General features: G+C 35.5%; 2 protein-coding genes across 5 annotated transcripts; both read left to right on the top strand.

The window, feature by feature from the left end:
• Positions 1 to 8,088: 8,088 nt before the first annotated feature.
• LOC130986182 (mitochondrial import inner membrane translocase subunit TIM50-like) lies at positions 8,089 to 14,602 on the top strand. Of its 4 annotated transcripts, XR_009089200.1 has the most exons (11): positions 8,102 to 8,478; positions 9,437 to 9,525; positions 10,930 to 10,966; positions 11,116 to 11,177; positions 11,297 to 11,410; positions 11,583 to 11,687; positions 11,791 to 11,889; positions 12,931 to 13,087; positions 13,202 to 13,304; positions 14,056 to 14,176; positions 14,306 to 14,602. XR_009089200.1 is itself a non-coding variant. In XM_057909500.1 (10 exons), exons 1-10 carry the CDS (start codon positions 8,217 to 8,219, stop codon positions 14,102 to 14,104), a joined length of 1,077 nt encoding a protein of 358 aa, XP_057765483.1. In that variant the 5' UTR covers positions 8,089 to 8,216; the 3' UTR covers positions 14,105 to 14,602. The 4 variants fall into 4 exon arrangements, 3 of the variants coding, with proteins under 3 accessions (XP_057765483.1, XP_057765482.1, XP_057765484.1); XM_057909500.1 differs by having other exon boundaries at positions 8,089 to 8,478; positions 14,056 to 14,602; XM_057909499.1 differs by lacking the exons at positions 14,056 to 14,176; positions 14,306 to 14,602 and having other exon boundaries at positions 13,202 to 13,505.
• A 6,019-nt stretch (positions 14,603 to 20,621) lies between these two features.
• On the top strand, positions 20,622 to 23,199 carry LOC130986183 (zinc transporter 2). Its single transcript, XM_057909502.1, has 3 exons — positions 20,622 to 21,463; positions 22,314 to 22,372; positions 22,458 to 23,199. Exons 1-3 carry the CDS (start codon positions 21,022 to 21,024, stop codon positions 22,965 to 22,967), a joined length of 1,011 nt encoding a protein of 336 aa, XP_057765485.1. The 5' UTR covers positions 20,622 to 21,021; the 3' UTR covers positions 22,968 to 23,199.
• Positions 23,200 to 23,484: the final 285 nt, after the last annotated feature.

Raw genomic sequence — 23,484 nt, forward strand, 5'->3', positions numbered from 1 at the left:
GGCGGGGCGGCGGGTTTGAGTGAGGCCGAGGCTTCGGTCCGGTCTGGGCGTGGGCGCGCAGCGGGGAGACCGCGTCAGGCGCAGGCTCGCAAGTCGCAGCGGTGCTGGCCTGCTGGGCGTCAGGGCGTGGGCGCGGCGGTCCGGTTGGCGGGGCGGCGGGTTAGGGTTAGATTGAGAAGTGGATGATGGGTCAGGGTGTGCGGCGCTGCAGAGAGACGAGAGCAGCAGTAGGGATTTTTAGGGTTAGAATTAGATTCAAAAGTATAAGTTAGATTAATATATAAATATTTATTATTAAATATAAATATTAAATATTAAATTTAAAATGGCACGGGTCGGTTCCGAGTTCGCCGAGTTTCGACCGAGTTAACCGGACCAACCCGAAAAAGTTTCGGTCCACAAAATAGGACCCAACCCGGACCAAACACCTATAGCGGGCCGGTTCGGTCCGGACCGAACCCGTCGGTCCGGGCGGGTCCGGGTTGGGTTTGCACACCCCTACAACCACCACACGCTTCCCCCCACCTGACACCTAAGGTCTACTGAAGAAAAACAGAGTTAGTCAGATATTTGCTGAACTTACATGGAGTCAACCTAAGACCTTTGCTAAGTTTAAGCGAAGTTTGGCAACGTATATGTAGAAGATCTTGACACTTGCAGAACAAAGTACAAGCTTTGCAAAATATTTGTGTACGATGTTGTAGGCACCGAAAACGATGTACCATAAGTTAAACAAGAAGAATTTCAAGACAAATAAGATCGGATTTTGAATAGTGCTCCTTCCAATGACACTATTCATCTTCCCCACCTATAAATACCCGAAAACTCAACACTTCAAGGTTATCGAAAATGCTGCGAACAAAAACTCTCAAGCACTCCAAGCTCAAATCTCTCAACACCTTTAGCAGCACAATTAACATGAAGGGAAACTCAATGACTACATACTATCAAGCTTTGATACTAGTTATCAATTGAGAACCCAACAATTATTTCCCACCAATTTCTAAGCTATAGTCTCTGCAAATTCGAAACCCCTATAATCGAGCAAATTGATCTTTCAGAACTATACTTAACTGTAATAGTTTACTCTAAGTTGAAACCCATCTTTATACACTTACCACTTACCTAAGACGTTAGAAGTTTGTTGTAAGAAATATAAACAAGTAAGCAACAAAGTGTTTAGTTGTCTGAAAGCAAAGTAAGATTTCGGTCATAGCCAGTTAACCTTTGGATCAGTTCGAGGTTACAAAATTGAACAACTAGCTTGCAACTATAAAATGAGAAGTCCAGGAGTTAAAGATTCAACTGTTTATTAGGTTCATAGATGTAGGAGGGTTTATCTAAACCACGTTAAAGTTTGTGGATCTTTAAAATTCGCATTTCAATTAAGTGTTTTGAATTGTCATCACTCACAACTTGATTTGCATACTTTCATATGTTGATCAACATAAATCTGACTTGTTCACAAGTTGATTGATTAAAGATTTTCTAAACAAACGCGAGTAGCTTAACTACCGCATTCTACACAAACATTAGTTATTTGTTCACACTACTAGAAAAACGCTCATAGATGACGCTTAAAAAGCGTCATCTATGTGCATCCACAAGTGTCAAGAATAGACATGTCATCTATGCTTCTAGATAAGATGACGCTTAAGAAGCGTCATCTATGCGCTCATACATGACACTTTTATAGTATAGATGACACTTAAGAAGCGTCATCTATGAGCGTGTAAATGATAAAAGTATCATATATATGATAAATACATGACACTTCATGTTTTGATAGATTACGCTTTATCACTGTCATCTATAACTACTATACATGACGCTTTTTAACCATCATGTATCCATAAATAGATGACATTTTTTATGTTTTAGATGACAGTTTTTCACTGTCATCTATTATTTTTTAATTTTAATTTTTTTTTTGAATTCTTTGCTTTAAATTTTGAAATTCAATAAATTGTATAATATAACATTTCAGCACATAATTTAAATTCTAAAAAACACATTCATTCAATAATCATCCAACATTAAGAATCTTACATCCATAAGTTTGAGTTAATGTTTGAATACATCCTAAGCTAATACAAAAAAAAAAAAAAAGTAGTTTGAAGTAGCAGCCGCTGGAACCTCATATCCAAAACTAACGAATCTCTCTTCATGAACCATCCTTTCACTTGTCAATCTACAATTAAAGCATATTAGAGTTATATGCATTATTTGGATATTATAATAGTTAGATATAAATTTTATGGATTATTTGACAAACCTCATTGATCACACAAGAAGCCCAATCCTCACGAACCTCGTCAATCTCACCTCGACAGCCCTATTCACAAATTCGTCACCAAAAACAATCACAAACATCATCATTCACCAACAATATTCAAAACAGAAAATTGCAACAATATTTTAATCACAAATTCATATGCCAAACAATTTTTAAACTAAAATTCCAAACTGAAAATTGTAATAGAATCTGAAATAATCAGAAAATTACATTCTTCATACCCAACAAAACATATGCTCAATTTCTCTTTTAAGGTTTAATTTTAATCAGTTATATTGCCAATTCCCCACAACCATGGGAGAGTCAATGCAGCATTCAAGCATTCAAATCATCAATTTGTGTGGAATTCAAGTATTCAAAGCATCAATACATCAATCAAAATTCATCATTTTTTTTACTAAAAATAGATTACACAGTAAATTTAAATGGGGGAAATTGGAATAAATACTTACCTGCGATAATGTTCTTGAAATTAAGGCAGATAAGGTATTACTACAAGAAGCTATAAAGCATTTACTCATTTTCCCCTGCACCTGTCCAAGCAACACATTTCTAAGTGAAAAATGAAAAAACTAATTCAATCAAAGGTTTTTCTTACAATAAAACTCTTAGAAATATATGCATGGTTTTTCTTTCCACTGGCAGACTATAAAATAGTATAAGCAGATTCATAAGCCTTTTCAGTTCATGATTTTTCTTTCCACTGGCCATTCAAAAGTCACAATTTAGTGATTCAATCTAAACGGAATGAAAAAAGATATGGTAACAACTAACAAAGGCCTTTGTTCCACAGGGATTCCAGCCTCAGTGTCAGCAGTAATCACTATTTTGCTCTTTTAACAGTTAAAAACAGAAACCTACCTTAGTTACAATTTGAAAAGTTTTATCACCACAATGTACTAAATAACTAATGGATGCTTAAATAACTAGCATAATAGAAGATGCAAAATCATAAGAGATTCATAAGTATATACTTACTCTTATACCTGGTAAAGATCTGCATATGAAACTCGGGGTGTTTAGATTTTACTTCTTCTTCCGTTTGACTGTATGTATCATGCAGTGCTTGTTATTAGTTTCATAGAGATAAACATAAAAGAAAGAAGAAAAGGAACACAACTCAATAGCTTTCCAAAGACAAACATAAAAGATAGATGTAAAAAAAAAAAAAGCAATTCTCATATCATATCCAACCTTTTCATTTCTTAATCTTTTGCAACATAACAAAGTTGAAGCTGGAAGAAAGACCTACCGAGAAGATAAAAAGTTCCCCCATGAGATCAACTGCAGCTTGAACAGCCTTCTCTTCATTCAAAGGTCGAATTTCCACATCTGTTGCATGACCATATATGCGCCTTTGCATGGTTGTTGTGATCCTGTGATTAGCCTAGTTCAAGCAATATATATATAAGAATAAACCAGTTCAAAATGCAGTACTGGTCAAGCACATTGGGCGACACCTGAAGCAATCGTTGCTAGTTCACTAAGATAGGTCAACTCCTAGAGAGATTCAACACTAATCCATAGATACAAAAAAACACGAATTATTTCTGTGGTGTCTGCATCAGAGGATAACACGAAGATCAAAATTTGAAAAGAAGGTGAAACCAGAAAACAAATTATATGAGTTGAACAAAAATCATAAGATTACACATCCCACGAATCATTGAGAAAATACGTCAAAGCAACAAAAACCAAAACCATGGAATTGTCTGATGCAATGACTAAGGTTCCCAGTAGAAGAATACCACTGACAATGCGAGTGACGTCTATTAAAGAACATCCTACAAATTCCTAGAGCTAAACTACAACTACAAGCCAATGGGAATATGAACATCCAAGAGCCACAGCTCTGCAGTCATATAGTCAAAATTCTTATTCCTCAGTAATCAATGTACCAATAATGCCAAACAAGACAGCTGAAAGAAATCGACATATGCAGAAACTAATTCATCAGACTTTGTTCTGCGAAGACAAAAACTATATAAGTATCTTGCATTTTCAGATATCAATTTCATCTAATTACATATCTGAAGAAAAAAGGACGAGCTAAACTATGTGAATGATAAAATGAGGGCTCAACCTATGCACAACCTATGCTTCTCCAATGCTGACCTCAATATCACACCAACACTATTATCATTAGCTCTAAGCACTATGAAGACATACTTAACAAGTGGTATCAAAGTTAGTATCCAGAACACAAAGGATAGAACCCCATATATCTCATCAAGTGAAGGTTTCAACGAAAGATCTAAATTTCCAATCCAATCAATCAGCAAACATCGAAAAAAGATAAATAAAAGAATATGCCATATTCAATTCACGCAATCAATTCTTCATAATAATCTGCCCCTAAAATTCGAGCCATAAATACATTTTTGAATTTCAGTTGAGTTGTTACCTGAAGAATAAAAGCTGATGAACTGATTCAGAGGCTGGAGGCGATGATGACACGACTAAAGCGGCAACAGACGTTTCTACAATATTTCTGGAATTTTCAATCTTCAGCTTTAAATCTCATTTTCCTTCAGCTTCAGCAAAGCAAACAAACATAATGGCAGAAATCGAACCTCTAGCTAATTTAAAGATGGCAGCAATTCTCGTCTCTGATGGCAGCAATCAAACCTTTAGCCTTCGGAATCTTCAAACCCCCATTTACAATGAATTAGCAAAAAAACCCTAAAATTCAAAATTGAGCACCAAAATCTCTCAAGTGAAAGAGTGAATGCTAGCGAAAAAGTATTGGAGAGGGGAGGGAGGCGAAAGGACGGAGAGATACTTACAACATCCTCGGCGGTGGCGGCGGCTCTGCAAATGAAGAGAGATAGAAATTAGAGATAGAGATAAAGCGGGTGAGAGAGATAGAGAGCGGAAGAGAGGCAGCAGTCGACGGCGGCCAGACGAGCGGCGCGGCAGTTGGCGGCAGTGTTTCAGACGAATAGGTGGCAGTGAGCGGCGCGGCAATGGGCGGCAGTGGCGCGGCAATGGACAAATTTTTGTTGAAGATGAATGAATTCGCTGAGAACTGGAGGCTGCTGGATGCAAATTTGATGGGTGCGAATTTGCTTAAGGCTAACTAGGGCAATTAGATTTTATTTCTTATTTTTTTATAAGTGCGTATAAATAGAATTACAAAATATTTTGATGGTGTAGTTGGAAAAGACATTACATACATTTATTCCTAAAGTCAAATGTTCAAACCTCTTTAGAAGCAATACATATTTTATTCTTTTAATTTTATAAAAATATTTCAACATATTTTTTTTAATCAAAATTGACTATATCAAAATTTAAATAGCATAATCAATAATAAAATTATTGCAAACACTACTTTAAAAAAATCAAATTAGAACAATCTACCACAATTTAGAATAATATACTCCCTCCGTCCCAATATTCAAGTCCCCTATTCCTTTTTGGGCCGTCCCATGTAACAAGTCCCCTTTCCTTTTTTGGCATTAATTAGGACTCAATTAAGCATTTAATTAAAGTCTCTCTCCTCCCCCACCAACCAACCCAACTGCTTCTCTCTCTCTCTCTATCTATCTCTCTCTTGTCTCAACCCCGCCCACCATCCTCTTCCACCGCTTCCCTCCTCTCACCGCCACCACTGCGCCGGGCTCCAACACCTCCTCGCCACCGTTCCTCTCACCCCTCCACCTTCCACCGCCTCCAACACCTCCTGCTCCGCCTCGCGTCTCCGCCGCCAACGCAAATCGCGCCGCCTCGCGCTTCCGTCTTCACCGCCTCCAACACCTCCTGCTCCGCCCGCGTCTCCGCCTCGCGCTTCCGTCTTCACCGACTCCAACGCCACCGCCGCTTCGCGCCTCCTCCTGCGCCGCCTTCCACCGCGGGCAGATCTGCTCAAATAAGTTAGGGATCTGCTCAGATCTGCGCCGCCTTCCGCCTTCCACCGCTTCGCGCCTCCCACTGCGCCGCCTTCCACCGCGAGCTCAATTTTATGATTTTGATTTTGAAGTTAGGATTATTGAATTATGATTTCGTCTATTGGAGTTGATTTTTTATTTTGATTTATGAAAGTGGGAGAAAGAGAGTTTGCTAGATCTGGGAAATGATGTAGGTATTGCTATGGGTGTGTGTTCTGTGAGACCGCCGGAGGTGTTCTGTGAGACCGCCGGAGAGAGACCGCCGGAGGTGTTCTGTGATTTCGTCTCTACCACCGCTTCCCCTTTCCTTCCTTTTTAATTTTGCTATATTCGTATTAGTCAATTGAATTAGTAAATAAAATAACATTAAATAAAGCACTAATCATATGGTCCCTACTACTTTTACATTCACTTTAACTCTCCTAAATACCCGTGCCCAAAAGAAAGGGGACTTCGTTAACTCTCATAAATTAGAGCACTTTTTTTAAAAAAAATAACTATATAAAATTTTAAATAGTAATATCAATAATAATTAATTAGTGGTGTTGTAGATAAATGATTTAAATGTTAAAAAATAAAATAAAAAAGAGATTGAAATAAAATTTTGATGAACACTATCGTACATGACACTTTTCATAAAGCGTCATCTACTGTAATTCAAAAACACGCACATAGATGACGCTTTACATAAAACGTCATCTATATTAATTAAAAAGCACGCACATAGATGACATTTTTCATAAAGTGTCATCTATGTTATAAATACATGGCACTTATACATGACGCTTCTTGTACAAGTGTCATCTATTGCAATCTTGACGCTTCATACATGACGCTTTTTTAACAAAGCGTCATCTAAATAAAAAATGCGCTCATAGATGACGCTTTTTAGAAAAAGCGTCATGTATCTAGTGTCATCTATGTGCATTTTTCTAGTAGTGTCAATTGATAAGCTCTTGAGTTGTCAGTAGGTTAGCTAACCGATATCACTCTAAGAAAAGACTTTTTATCAGCTCACTTGTAGTGTGTGATCTAGTCACCTAAAAGCTAACAATTTCAGTTAGTTGTCTAGTCTTAATTATCGTAAGTAATGAAAACAACACAAAAGTTTATAACTCGTGTATTCTTCCCCCACCATATACCAGCATTTACTCGCGTGGGGACCAACAAGTGATATTAGAACAAGGGTTCTAATATACCTCTGTATCCGTAATCCAGACTGCTTGAATTGATCTTAAAAAATCATTTTCATAATCCTTTAGTGCATATTGTCATCATGGAAACTATCAGTGCCAAGAATCTTCCCCAATTCTCTGTGGAGAACTACGAGCTATGGAAGTTCCGTATGCAAAGTTATTGGAAATGTCTATTGAATGTTGTTGGATCATATTCTAGATGTCTAACAAGTACATATAAGTCAGACCTAACATGTTTCTATTGCAGATAAATAATACATTGGAGTTTAGAGATATCTTTTGGGTGTTCGTGCATCATTGAAGATTACAGTATAAATCTTCTAAATTGTATCACAGTGCTCGATCTTAAAATTGAATGACAACTCGCTTCAAGACCCCCTAGAAAAAAGAACAAGAAGAAGCACCACTTCACCCTTACACATCTAATCTCCTTTATATTTCTTTAAAACACTAGCCTCTATAATTGTAATTGTACGATAAGATTTTTCTGAGTAAAAATAAGAAGATATATATAGGAGAGTGAAACAGGCCTCATGGGCCTGACTTTAAAATAGGTGCATGGGCCTTATAAGAGGCCCCCATTTTTCTTCTCACGATTAATCTCACTGAGTTATGTTGGGCCTGTACAAGGACCTACTACTAGGATTAGAATAGAAGTTTCATAGTGTAAAAAATAAAAATAAAAACTATAAGAGTCGTAAATTTCAACGGGCGGGGCATTTTCGTCATTCTACTTAACAAACTTCAACAGGACTCGACAATCGTTTCAGAAAAACCCCGTGACACTACTCTGAGCATTCCAAAACCCTAATCAGAGCTGCAGAAAAATTGATAATGTCAGCTTTGCTGCGATCTTCGTCGCGTTTGTTCTCCACAATCTCTAGGAGAAATAGTGGACTTTCTTCAAATTTCGCTTCAGAATCGCCCAAGCCAACGATGATCTCTTCCGCGATCCTCGGTGATCAGCCTCCGCCATCAGAGGATCTGCCGCCTTTACGGGAACCAGAGGCTGTGAAAAGTTCCTGGAGCTTTCTTAAGTATGGAATCATCGCCGCGCTCACCGGCACTGCTGCTACTGCAGGCTACGCTACCTATGGTACTTTCCTTTCGTATCTTTATTGTGGGCTGACTTCTATCAAATTGATATCATTAATGTTCTCCAATTTTTTTGGGACATGTCATGCAAACTGGTGAAACATTTTCCTGGCCGTTTGTTACTTAAAGTTGTTATTCATTCATAATTGGTAAAGTAGTTCAGTGGGAAAATATAAGCAATTTACTATTTGAGCCGCGCGGGCATGTCATGATCAGGTGTACTGATATGTTATTCCTATGATTTTAAAGTGACTTTCCTTTTCTCGTGGAACACTTAGTTGACAATTGATTTCAAATTTGTAATTTTTGGTTCAGAGTCGATCTCGTGGACCTGGTCCTAGATTTCTGTTTTCTAACTTTGTTCCTCACGTCTTTCAATCAATGCTGTGTTCACCTGATCCATAATTTCGTAGGTGGATGTTTTCAAGTTCTTTTGTAAACTTTTTTTGTGTTTTGATCTCCTGCGTATCATTGTTCTTTTTGAGTCTTAGTGGTGTTATCAAATGTTCATATTGTAACAACTATTGAAGTTTTATAGCGTAATAATAACCCTGTTCAGTTGTTGCATTTGATAGTGAGTTATGAATGTTCTCCTGGTCTCCTGGGTATATCATCCGTTAATATGAATTTGTTATTTTTTTGGGGGTGGGGGCAGAAGGCCCGTTTGTTCATGAGTTTTTGCTTTCTTCACATATTAAGTCAAAAATAGAGTAGGATGTCTGGAGCTCCTAGTCATAGTGTCTTAAAAAGGCTTTGTTCTCTTAATATTTTCTTGATTCCATGCAAAAATTAGAGGTCCTATGTTATTCTCGACTAATTTGATGAATTGATATGTTGCTCTTGCTCGAGAATGTCTACGTCTAGTGCATTTCAAAAACTGGATGGCTTCTGTCATGTCATTCTTATTTAATGACTTTCATTTTAATTGTGTATAATTTGATGTACACGTTTCTTTGCAGCATACTCGTTGGATGAAATTGATGAGAATAGTAAGGCCCTTCGTGCATCTACCAATGTCACCATTGGGGATGATGTAAATTCTTCAGATGTGCGTCTGTCAGCTCCCTCGTTCTTGGCTTTTTATTATATGTTAGTTCCCAGAAATCATACGAACTGGATATTTGTTCTTTAGTGGATTTGCTCACGGCTTTCATTAAGTCTCAAAGTTATGGTTGTATTTTCCAATTTCCAATAGTTCTACCTCTTTTGTTTTAATTGACTATCTGGGGCCAAGACATGGAGGGGGTTGGAATAAGTTAAAATAAATGGAAATTGGTTCTTTGTTTAGACAAGTAATAATTGGGAGTCTGGGACATGGTTAAAAACATGTTATTTGAATATGATTACACATGGTTTATGGCATTTCTTTCCAGGGTTGGATAGTGTTGGTGTCTTGGTCTCTATTAAATTTTATAGTTCCTGACTTGAGATACTGCAGTTGTGGTGTGACATGGATGCCAGAGACTCAGAATAGTGCAGTGTAAATTTCTTATACTTCAAATTGGGGATATCTTCTGTTGCCTGAGAGTTTGAGACAGACCCCCATAGTTAATCCACAAGCATTTGCCTAAAAATTAAGAATGCTCATTCTCTTCCTCATGATTGTGCATTTGATAACATTCCTTATTAAAAGACTTTGTTCTTATTATTGTATAATACTATAATATTAAATTTATATTGGACAGCTTTGGAGCCTCCTGTAAATGTTGGCATACATACATAAAAAAATGCAATATAATTATCTAGAACACTTAAATACCTCAAAACTTGAGTTTTTGCTTAGCGAGCCCTATTTGATACACCACATCAGGGTCCAAGTAACATAGGGCTGCTAATTCTGACTTTGTTTTTAATAGAATTCCGAGCCAGATTGGGCCTCCTTATTTTCTTTTTCTCTGCAAGAAAAAAATATCTTTCGTTGATATTGTATGATATACTCAATATGATTATGAGGCATCTGAGTGTCTTTATAAGGACCAGTTTGCTAATTTATACCCTTAAAACTAAAAATAAATATACCATACTATATACTCCAATTTTATTCCCAATATATTTTGCTCTTATCTTAGTCAACAACAAGTCAGCTAATTGCTAAATGGGTGTGAGATTGGATGTACTAACACTTTGAGGTAAATTTTTTGACCCACAAGTTGATTAGTTTGATATTAATGATCGCCCCCTTATGAAAGGACTAGATGTTTTATATGTCTACATAGAGAAGGCAGACACATGTGAGGTTAGGATAGGGTTGGGTAGGGCAAAGAAGTGCTCAATATCATATTGTGTGATATGGTTTTCATTAGCTTAAAAGATGTGCAGGCGTCTCTAGGACTAGAACTGCTCAAATATTATGTTACTGTTTAAAGATAAATTATTATAATTGTACAGTTAGACGTTTTCTTTTGGTAGGCGATATGAGCTAAAAGTCTCTTTCCCCTTATTGTTTATACAGAAATATAAAGCTTATCTACGTGCAGCTGCAATGACAGGTGAAGTTCTTTTTTTTTTTTTTATTGCAAATATTAGATGAAGAAATGCAGTTCTTTATTGCCCTTTACTCTTATTTGATTATTTTTAGTACCCTTACTCATATATGTATCTCTTTAATGATGAATCCATTATTTGACATATGTTGTAGGGCTTTCTAAGTTAGTTGAAGGGTACCTTGACTTGAGGAGGTTAACTGAAGAACACGTTAAGGTAAGTGACTGTGTGATGTATAACACTTTTACTTATATTCATTATTGAAGATGCTTTATCCCTGAATCTGTATCCATCTGTAATCTATGTTACTTCTAAATCTCATTGCATCATATCAGGGTTTCACCGAACCGATATCAGATAAGCTTTTGCCAGATTTGCATCCTTTGGAGAAGCATATTTTTACCCTTGTTCTTGATCTGAATGAGACTTTGATTTATTCTGAATGGAAGGTAGTTTTCTTATCTGCTTACTTCAGATTGTGTTGTGACTTTTGATTTGTTTACTCCCTATGAATCTTTATTTCAACAAATGATATGTTTTCACGTGGTTCCTTTGCTCCCTCCTGCATTATGAAAGTTGCTCTTAAATTGATTTTTTGTTTTGTTTTGCTTCTTCTTATAGCGTGACAGGGGATGGAGAACATTCAAAAGACCAGGTGTAGATGAATTTTTGGAGCATTTAGCCCAATTTTATGAAATTGTTGTATATTCTGACCAACTAATTACGGTGATCTTTGATCTCTTGGAACTTTTCACCTCTTAACCATTTCATTAGTTTGTTCTTTTGTTTTTGTACCTTTTTTCACATAAAATTGCATTTGCAATTGCAGTATGTTGATCCTGTTGCTGAAAGATTAGATCCAAAAAATTGCATCCGCTATAGGCTCTCAAGGGTTGCAACGAGATATATAGATGGCAAACACTACAGGGTACATCCTTTTAAATTTTTTCCAAGGTTCCGTATTTGCACATGCCTTAAGAAAATGAACCTGAATGGGAGAATTTTAGGCCAGCGGCGAAGCAGGTCCCTTGAAAGTATTAGTCAGTTGCCTATGTAAGGACTGACACAAAAGAATAGAGTAGAAATGTTCATTAATGACCAGCTTATCATTGAATCCTTGTCTACAGTTGCCCACAGGAGAATCATGCGCATATGAGAGAATTGCTATAACCTTATTCATTGTTTTTACTCTGTCGGAGCCATAAGAAAAGAATAGAAGTGTATGCTTTGCCCCTCAATACCCCACTTTCGAATATCATTATTACATAGACGCCATAAACATGGCCCAATCAACATAGTCATTTGCACGATCTTATATGTCATTGCTGTTTGATTTTTCTAGTTAAACTCATCTGTTCCATATCACTGAAAGCCTCATGGCAATGCTTTGTTGTGAAGTGTGAAATAAACGATGACCACAACCATAGTTCTGAATATTGGAAAATTTATTATGAACCATATTCTCTTGTAGACCAGGCATTTTTAGTGAGCTTGTAGAACTGATTGGTACATAGCTGATGCTTTTCCCATTGTTTTTACCTTTTTATTAACCTTTGCTCCTAAAAGAATTAGAGAGATGTTTCTGCCTCATAACCTTGAACTCTTATGTGTGCTTCTACTTTGTCGACATGTCCTTTTTTGTTAATTATGCCTGGGAACAGAGTGTAATCTTGTCAACATTTAAATATTAAGTTCGTGGATTGACAGTCCAACTAGAAAAGTCAATTAAAATCTCTAGTGGGCAATTGGCATCTAATTCTGTTTATATTTGGAGAACCATTGTCCTCTGCTTCTGGTGAACATTCGGCATGGTAAGAACCTAGTCTTGGCTTGCTGACTGCTCATGTGCTCATTATGAGAATTGATCAGTTATTTATCATAGTTAGATGCATTGAGCATATATAACTCACTATTGCATAGTATTCCTGAGAGATTCTAATTAATAGTTTAATTGTATCTCCTGCTGCAGGACCTTTCTATGTTAAACAGGGATCCAGCAAAGGTTCTATATATAAGCGGGCATGCTCTAGAAACTAGCCTTCAGCCTGAAAATTGTGTTCCTATAAAAGAATGGCAAGGGGAAGCAGAAGACACGGCTCTTTTGGATCTTATCCCGTTCCTGGAATGTAAGCATTCAATTTTGATTGCTGTCAGGATCTGCCGCATGCTCTTTTTGGTAGTTAGTGTACCAAATTGTTAATTTTGCTTAAATAAAAATTGGTATCCTGTTTTGAGTGCAGATGTTGCCAGACACCAACCAGCTGATATTCGAACTGTTCTAGCCTCTTATCAAGGTCGTGATATTTCAAAAGAGTTCATTGAACGATCAAAAGAGCTTCAAAGGTATGGGTTTCTTTTCAAATTTGTGTTGTTGGTTACCTTGTATCTGTTGATTCTGACTGAATGATGTCCTTCTTACGATTGTGTTTTTCACTTCTCTGGCCCTCTACTCCTGTTTCTCTAATACACAGTGATGCAAGATCCAGCAAATTAAAAACATTGTGTTTTTACACAATATTTTTAATATTGGTTTTTCTTTTTTTTACATCCATTATTTTTGTGTGTGTGTTGGCTTAGCGGTAGGAGGTTAATGCCCAAGGTCTGAGGTCTTGGGTTCGAGTCCTCCGTCGTACGGTCTTTGAATTTCTTTATTTATTTATGTAATTTATCAAAGTAAAAAAAAGAACAAGAAACACAGGCCAAAAATAAGTAGGTCATCCACGATTCTGATTAGCATAATCAAACAATGTCTTGCCAACACAGAACCCCCCCACCCCCACCCAACAAAAAAGAAAAAAGAAACGAAGAGAAGATCAAATAAGATTATTATGACAAAATAGATACAGAAAACCTTTTCTTTCCCAACAAATCTAGAACTCAAAAGACAGAGAAACAGTAGTGGGCCACAGAAGTGAAAAACAAAACAATATCCAATGTAGATCAAGCTAAATGTTCCCCTAATATCATAATAAATCCAGTAGCCAAACTTTGCATTTTTATATTGAGTTGTGGAAATGATCTGAATAATGTCATTTTCATGGGCTTTGTTGATAAATTTGTGATGAAATTCTAAGATGAATTTCGTATGGTGCAGGAGGATGCAAGAACAGAAGCAGCACGGACGTCCCTGGAGACTCAGATAAAAGTGCCAACATTCCTCAACTTCATTTATCTGAAGAAGCATTTGGAATGTTTAATTGCAAATCTTCTCTGAGGTTGCCTCAACACAGTTTCTCTTAACCCAAATATGCTCTGTTTTTGCCCCCCTATTTACAATTGCCATGAAAGTAATTTTTGGCAGAGTTAGCAATTTCGTCCTTTACAACATCTGTGTACTGTTATAGGTGGATATAAATTTTGCAACTCAACCAAAAAGCACAGATGGTTCCTATTTGAGGTGAATATGTACCCTTGGGTCCTGCTATTGCAAGGTTTTTTTGGAAGATTTGTCATTCATTCATATTCTTTTGCTGGAGACTCGGCGATTCTAATTGCTAACGCATCGCCTCTTAGACATGTCTGTGGAAGTGTGATGTTTACTTTGAGTGATAGTTTAGATAGATAAAAAATTGTATGGACTAATCCACAACATATTTTGGTGGATGCATAATTTTGAGCTTGTTTATCGTAGTATTTTTTTTTACAAATTCGGCCTTATGTATTGTTAGTTAAGATGTCTCACTCTCATGGGCATTTATTTTTCATGATTCGATACATGATTAAGTATTTTTATATTCATTATTAGGATTTTTTTTAAATTACATTTTCAGTGGAATATGAATTAAGTAAAATTAGTTTAGATGATCAAACTTTAAAATATCTCAAAAGTGAATGCGTATTTTTAAAGGAATTGTGGAATGAAATTGATGGCGTGAAGAAATAAATGGGATGGGTGAGGCTGGTTTTATGTTTCTTGGTAGATGACGGATTGTGTGTGGTCCCCTTTCCCCATACGTTTTTCCACTCCACTTGATCGGGACCAAGACTCATAAATTCTTTTACGTTTTGGACTCAAATTCAACGCAAATAGGCTACGAATTTCCCTACTCCATGTGTATTGCATTTCTAACTTATTTTAATATTCATAGACTCATATTCTAACTTGTTTTTGAAAACATCGATATGTATATTTAATTTTCTTCGAATTTCACTTCCTAATGGAATTGAATATGATCCGAAAAGGCCAATGAGACCCACAACCCTGCCCAGCATACAAAGTGGCATTATCTTTTATGCAACCAACGGCATCATTTTATATAAGGTAAATATTTGATTTTATCTGCATGTATTAGTGTTTTAATGAAAATATTTCACATTTAGGATAAGTGCATAAAAGTACATATTATATTAGTTTTCAGTTATTTATGTCTTGGAAAAAAATTCTCGTATCTGAGTATTGACTTGGAACGCCGATAATCCAAATTGACAAGTTACGTAGAAATTATATCCCAAAAAAAAGCTATGTAATTAAAATAGTGTCATTTTACATAAATACACGTGCACACACAGCACCACCGCCTCCTTCTCCGACGGAAGCAGACGTTGCTACGACTACTGCCACCACTAGAGCTCCCTCTTTTGAGTAAATGTCTAGATTAAACCTTAGATCCCAAAAGTATACTAGTGTCGTCACCTCCTACTACTCCTTCTCTGGTGAAACAATGCTCCTCTCTTTGTGATGAGGATGATATTCGGGACTCGGAGTTCGGGTTCCCTGACAGACCCGAGATCCCGAATACCCCCACTACTCGCCTTAAGAGAATAGTAATGCCAAAGCTGAACCTAAAGGATACCGCCCGAAATTGTTCGGAAGGAAGGAGATTTCATTCAATACTAATCATTTAGCGCCATAGGATCAGAGCGGGGTCCTAGACGTCAGATAAGAGTTGAGAAGTATCCAGAGCAGAGTTTGTTTCTATTCAAGCGTGGCTTCCATAACAAGATGTCGGAGCTGAAGTAGATCAGAATTGAACCTCTTTTGGATGGAGCCATAGTGTACTGATCCAAAAGTGGCCTTGTACAGGAAATAAGTAACTTTATACGGGTAAGAAAGGGTGCACCTGCGAAGCACACTCATTGTAACTGAAAGGCAATCAGTCACTGTTCTCCTTTTTGAAGGGACCGCCTCCCCTAATTAACAATCTGTCGGCTGGCGTGGAAGATGCTTTAAAAAAGAAAGGACCTTTTCACCCCGCGTATAAAGTAGATGGAGAATAGAATGACCAAAATACCCATCCGTGTTATAATCCAGGAAGATAAAAATACCCTTTAGGTTATGTAGTCTATAAATAGTGTAAGTGGTAACCTTCTAGGGGACGGATTTTGAATTCTTACTCGATTCTGCCTAGGAAAATACCAAAAAAACATCCCACTGACCATTTCAAAAATATCCGACTGTTAAGGAGAAGATAGAGAGAAGAGCTAAAATGAGAAGAGACCATCAAGATTTTGGAGAATCAAGCTTTATTCACCCGTGGAAACTAGGTTAGATTTAAGAGATTAGGGCTTTAAATAGTGTTGGAAAGAACCGCCTTCACCATTTTATTTCTCACATCCACCCACCACATACACACATAACATCCCGTCTTCATCTATTCTCGGCGATAATAGTTGTGCCGCCGCCGCTGCTGCACCTGATCTCATCTCCCGACTTCACGTCCCTCGCTATTCTCGATCTCCTTCTCTATCTCACCTCATCTATGAAACCTTAGATCTCCAAATCATCACCGCTTTCTCCCTCAATTTTCGGTGACCGCCTCCGCCTTCAATTTCGACGAAGGCCACCTCCTTCATCCTCTCACGGTTCGAACAACAACAGCGAGCAGAGCCACCATTTTCATCATCTGCGCGAAGTCTCCACCTGAGCCCTAGATTTGGCTCTTAGACTCTAACCTCGCCCTTTTATCTCTCTTTTCTATTTTTATTACTCCCTCCGTCCCATTAAAGTTGGCAACATTTCTATTTTGGGTGTCCCACTAAAGTTGGCCACTTTCTAAAAATGGCAAAAGTTTACTTTAATTAAGTCAACAATTACTCACTAATTTGGTCAACAATTGTAGGCCACTTTCTAAAAATACCAAAATTACTTTAATTAAGTCAACAATTACTCACTAATTTGGTCAACAATTGTAGGCCACACTCTATTAAAACATATAACACTCAATTTCTTAATCTCCGTGCCGAAACGAATGTTGCCAACTTTAGCGGGACGGAGGGAGTATTATTATACTCCTTCTGTCTCATTACAAATGTCCAATTACTTTTGGGCACGAAGATTAAGAAATGTGTAGAAAGTAGATAAAGTAGGTTGATGGAAATTATTTAAATATTAGGTATAAAGAGATAATATATTACCAAAAAAGAAATGAGACATTTGTAATGGGATATCCCATTACGGAAAATGAACATTTGTAATGGAACGGAGGGAGTATTATTATTTCGAACATAATTTTTACGTAAATTGTGAATTTGGATTCCCGACATTCCACGTCAACATTCTGGCATCAGAATTTTTTTGTTGGGACACAAATAATCGAAAATTGATCCATTCACTTATCCTAAAGGTGGGATATTTCCATTAAAACACTAATACATTGGAATAATTATCATTTTATGTGTTAACACGTTGCAATTATTATTTTTATTGAAAAAGTGAAATCATGGTAAAATTGCAAACAATGTAAAATATGTGTTTTCGAGACCAATAATTGGGAAGTCATATGCAAAACCAAAATCAAGGAAAATATTGTATTCTACACCAATCCTAAACCATAAATTATTGAAAACGACTCATTCAAATATATATATATTGAAAATGACATTTCCCAAATAAACCTGTTTGAATGTTATTTATTTCCCTAAAAAAAAATGTTATTTATAAGTAATCTATAATCTATAACATATTAAAAAGGCAATTTTCAATTTGTAATTAATTTCTAATCAATTTGAAAATTGAGTAGTAATTTTGTAATTATAATAAAATTAAACATTTTTTTATAAACTATATTTTTTCTTTTTCTTTAACTTTTTATTTTTTGTTTTATTTCTTTTTAAAATTGTGAAATTCGATCAATTATAAAATATTTAATATGCACAACAAATTAAAGATCACATAACTTTAATTTGATATGTATTTTATTTAAATATTTGATTTGAAATGTAAGAATTATATTTGTTTGAATATTAAAATTTTAAAAATTTCTCTCTCTCCTCTCTCATCATTTTTAATAAATCTACTTTCTAATTCTTTTTTATTATTTTTGTATTTTAACTCTTTTTTTTTTACTTTTCATATTATATCAAAATTTGTAATTGTGAATTATGCTTTATTTTTTAGTTTTCTCGATATTCAATTAAAATATATTCAGTTAAAATTTATTTATTTTTTATTATATTTATAAATATGATAATTGAATTAATATTAATTTTCTATAAATATAAAAATCTAAAAATATTTTCTCATGCATTACATGGCGTGCAAACGCTAATTTCTCAATAAACCATGAGTTTTGACCAATTTCGTTAATTTGGCAAGCATTCTAGAATGTTTCAACAATACGATCATTTATTGATTTATAGTGAATAAATTCAACATCCTCTCAGATTTCTTCACCATAATTTCTCCTTCCAATTTATAATTGAAATGACATTTTAAGATTGAAAAATTTGGCGGTATTGAATTTGCTACGTATCAAAATCTAATAGTAGTATTATTGAATCATTTAAAATGGTCGAGATATATAATTGATTATCTGGCAACCAACCCTTAATTACTTGTAAAAAGTTTGAGTATTATTAATTCATCATGAGATTGTAAAGAAGAAAAAGAAGACAACTTATGCAATTTTGATTTGATAAATGGGATATCGTTGAAGGCTTGCGTGCATTCTTATACGTCATTTTCAGTGCATGGGTATCGGATGCTTGTAATACTTTATTTATTCGTGAATATTTTCAAGATTCTGTTCAATGCCTAACAATAACGAATCCTGTGCTCCAATATATTCCATTTTTGTTGTCTGTTCTTATTTTTGGTTTTGTTTTAATGTACGTGTCTATTACTCCATTTTTATAAAATGTAGGAGCATCTAATTAATTTGTCATTTTCATTGGTTCATATAAAATACTATATTTAATCTATTTTAAGCTCAGCTCACAATAAAATGATACTCTTACTCCACTCAATATATTCAACTGTCATTTAAAAATGATTACTTTTATAAGAATAGAGAAAGTATTATATATATATATATATATATATATATATATATATATATATAAAGATCAAATGAAAATGGATAAATATGGTGAGAATGGAGAATGATTACATAAGTCAGTATATATGTTGTATAAAATGCTTGTAATTTGCATAAGATGTTTTGTCATGAATGCATAACGAAATTCAATTAATTAGATAAAATTTTCGCTCCCTCCAAAAATCGAACCCATGTAAAAAATTTATGCAGTATTATACTGTAACTTATGCAACATTATTATACTGACTTATGCAAATATTTTTATTTTTCACGAAAGATAGCATTCTCAGTATATATATATATATATATATATATATATATATATATATATATATATATATATATATATATAGGGGAGGGCTACAGTAAAAACACTTCTTAAAATATAAATATAAACGTTTTTTAATGTACGAATTTTATCCAACAGGGTTACGAATTCATCCAACATGGTTACGAATTGTGAAAAATAAATTTTTGCTACCTTTGGGATTCGAACCCAGGACCACGAATTCATCCAAAGGGGTTACGAATCAACCGTTGATGATGATGATCTAAGGGCTGAAAATCATTTATATTTTATACACTTAAGAGTGTTTTTATTCTAGCCCTTCCCTATATATATATATAAGGAAGGGCTACCGTGAAAATACTTCTTAAAATAAAAATAAAAAAATATTTCAATGTGCGAATTTTATGTAGAACACGTATGAACATCCAACAGGGTTACGAATTGTGAAAAATAATTTTTTGCTACCTTTGGGGTTCGAACTCAGGACAACGAATTCATCTAACAGGGTTACAAATCAACCGTATATCTTGATGATCTAAGGGCTAAAAATTGTTTATATTTTATATTTTAAGAAGTGTTTTTATTTTAGCTCTCCCCTATATATATATATATATAATATATATATATATATATATAGGGGAATGCTCCAATGAAACCCCCTATGTATTTTTAGTGAGATTTTAGAAACGATCTCGTGCGTTTATTTTTATCAATCATATGACTAATATTGTACCTAGAGAGCGAATTTTTTTCTCGGGTTCAAATCCTGGAGGGAGAGAAATATTTTAAATTTCGTTATTCATCAGTATATATGTCTTATTCATTGAAAAATAAGGGTGGTCTCAGCGTCTCACGAAAAATAAGGGATCTCACTGGAGTGCACCTATATATATATATATATATATATATATAGAGAGAGAGAGAGAGAGAGTTAAAAAAAATACATTTTAAATAGCGAAAATTTTATTTTTTGCAATCCAGACATACATGTTCGACATAAAATTCATACATTTATATATGATTTCTAAGGTTAAATCTCAACCATTAGATTATTGATAGATTAATGGTGTAAATTTATTTCTATTTTATATTCTAAAAGTTATTTTTAGTACAATCCTCTCATATAGATATATACTCCCTCTGTCCCACTAAAAGTGAGAACCGTATCTTTTTCGTTCCTTCGTGAGAATGGATCGGAGAACCATGAACAAGAGAGTGAGATCGTCTAACTATCTCTTGTTCATTTATTTTACGTGTTCATATATTTTGGAGAGATGATGATTATCTATTATTATTATTATTATTATTATTATTATTATTATTATTATTATTATTATTATTATTATTATTATTATTATCTGTTCGACACAACACACACAACCACCGCCGGTACAAAAAATAATACTCCACAAACTTCCCTGGAGTCTACTACCGAGTACGACAATAACCTCTTGTAGTATAATTTTATCCAACGCCAAAAACCTTAATTTATACTCCAAAACGACAATAATAAACAATGTTGGCCAAATACTCCATGTCTGGTTGGGTCCTCCTCCTGTTCCTCTTGGTCCTCTCCGCCTCCGGCGACTCGGACTCAGCTTCGGAGAAGCCGAACCTGAGGTCTGGGTCGCTGATTGTGGTGAAGCTATGGTGCCTCATACTGGTGTTCGTGGGGACTTTTGCCGGCGGGATGTCGCCGTATTTCATGAAATGGAACGAGGCTTTTCTGGTTATGGGAACGCAGTTCGCCGGAGGGGTGTTTCTGGGCACCGCGTTGATGCATTTCCTGAGCGATTCGAATGAGAGTTTCGAGGAATTGACGACTAAGGAATACCCTTTCGCTTTCATGCTCGCGAGTGCCGGATACTTGATGACCATGGGCGCTGATTGCCTTGTTTCTTATGTCTACGCCAAGGAAGGAAATCACGCTTCTGCGCATTCTCATCTTCAACTTCAAGGTATGCTTATACTTATACAATTGGTGGCCTGCTTGGGTTATCACTTATGTTTCTTTTCATGAATATAAGTAGCTCAACCAATTTTAATTTTAAACCTTCAGAATGTGTTAGGTATAGCTTTTTCGGTTATGGCTTCTCCTAGATTAGATTAAAGATCTGTTTTTTCTGAAAAAAATTAAAGTGTTATCTGTTGGCCTAATTCTATACTCATGGACATGGTTTTTTTCGAAAAACAAAAAAAAAAATCGTTGAGATCTGTGTCTGGTAGAAAATTAATGGCTTAAACGTTAACTTTAGTGTTGTGTCTTGATCTCAAGCACAACCTTGTAATTTTGATTTTTTCTGAAATTATGTTAGCACCCATATAGCCAAGCGAATTTCGACTTTAGCTCCGTTGAAGCTCCGCCAGTATAATTGGCTCGGATAAAGATGGCATTCTTGTTTGTTGGAGGCATGTTTAAATACATGTAGTTTTGTGATAATGAGTGTGTTCAACTAAGCTTATTTTAGAGAGCTTATAAGATCTAAGATCCAACAATTTATAAGATTTTCAAAAGCTTATAAGTTACAGAAAGTTAAAAAGAAATAAAATTGAATTATATATGATGTAAATAAAAATCATAGTAAAGTTATTTTTGTAAAAAGGTTATTGCTTATAATAGTATTGTGAAAAAATAAGTTGTGAGATTAAGCTTTTCTTACAGCTTATAAGCTTTAAGCTCAGCCAAACACCCGCAGTGTGAATCAATACAATTAATCTCTCTTGCGTAACTGTTTCTTGGTTCAACGATTATCGAATACTTGATGTCCATCTCTCTCTCTCTCTCCCTCTCTTTCTCTCTTGTTGTAGCAAATCCTAGCAATGCAGAAGGCAACAACAATAGTTTGTCTTTGGATTCAAAGTCACAGGTGAAATGAACAAAACGTCTTGGAATTGATTTATACCAATTATATGGCCTTTAAATTGAATTCTTGTGTGCTTTTGTAATTTTAGGATAACAACTCTAGAGAAGCCCAAGCTTCAGTGACTTCACTAGGGGACAGCGTGCTGCTCATAGCCGCACTATGCTTTCACTCTGTGTTCGAAGGGATAGCAATCGGAGTAGCAGAGACGAAAGCAGATGCTTGGCGAGCTCTGTGGACGGTGTGTCTGCACAAGATATTTGCTGCAGTGGCGATGGGGATAGCGCTGCTGAGGATGATGCCTCAGAGGCCCCTGGTGTCCTCTGCAGCGTATGCCTTTGCGTTTGCGATATCAAGCCCGATTGGTGTAGCCATCGGCATTGTGATAGACTCGACTACGCAGGGTGCGGTGGCTGACTGGATATTTGCGATATCGATGGGATTAGCTTGTGGTGTGTTCATCTATGTGTCCATAAATCATCTACTATCCAAGGGGTATATGCCTCTCAACAAGGTAGCTCTTGACACTCCACACTACAGGTTTTTGGCTGTTTTGTTTGGTGTTGGAGTCATTGCTGTTGTTATGATTTGGGATACTTAGCTACTTCACTCTTTTTCCCAATTTAGGTCTTAAAGCTTTCTAGATTCTTTTTTTTTTCCTTTTATCTTTTTATTCGATGACGAGGGAAATCTGCAGCTGCCGTTGAGGTACGTGGCGGTAGACCTCGTTTATGTACAATAGCCTGCAAATTATGGGGAATAGATGACGACGCGGATAATCTGTTTTTGTGGAATTTTCTCTTAAATTTATAAGATTATATTTCGCTTGTTAATCTTTTGATATATTGTCCCATCTTGAACTGGATTTTGATTATACATCTGCTAAACTGTTTGGGTGTTGTGTTGTGTAGTGTGAGAGTGGAACTTGCAGTTTCTTAATTACTTCGTCTCTAATATCAGAATGTGTAGGTTTTTAGTTTTTTCTTCGAGGGTATGTTCTCTTTGATAAATTTATCATGGAAAAAGTAAGAATAACGAAAAAATTCTCCTTAAATTGTACATATGGAAAAAATTGAGAACTTGAAAAGTTCATCTATTTTCTGAGAAAGTAAAAGTTT

The sequence above is a fragment of the Salvia miltiorrhiza genome, chromosome 5 (assembly GCF_028751815.1).
Source record: "Salvia miltiorrhiza cultivar Shanhuang (shh) chromosome 5, IMPLAD_Smil_shh, whole genome shotgun sequence".
Taxonomy (NCBI): domain Eukaryota; kingdom Viridiplantae; phylum Streptophyta; class Magnoliopsida; order Lamiales; family Lamiaceae; genus Salvia; species Salvia miltiorrhiza.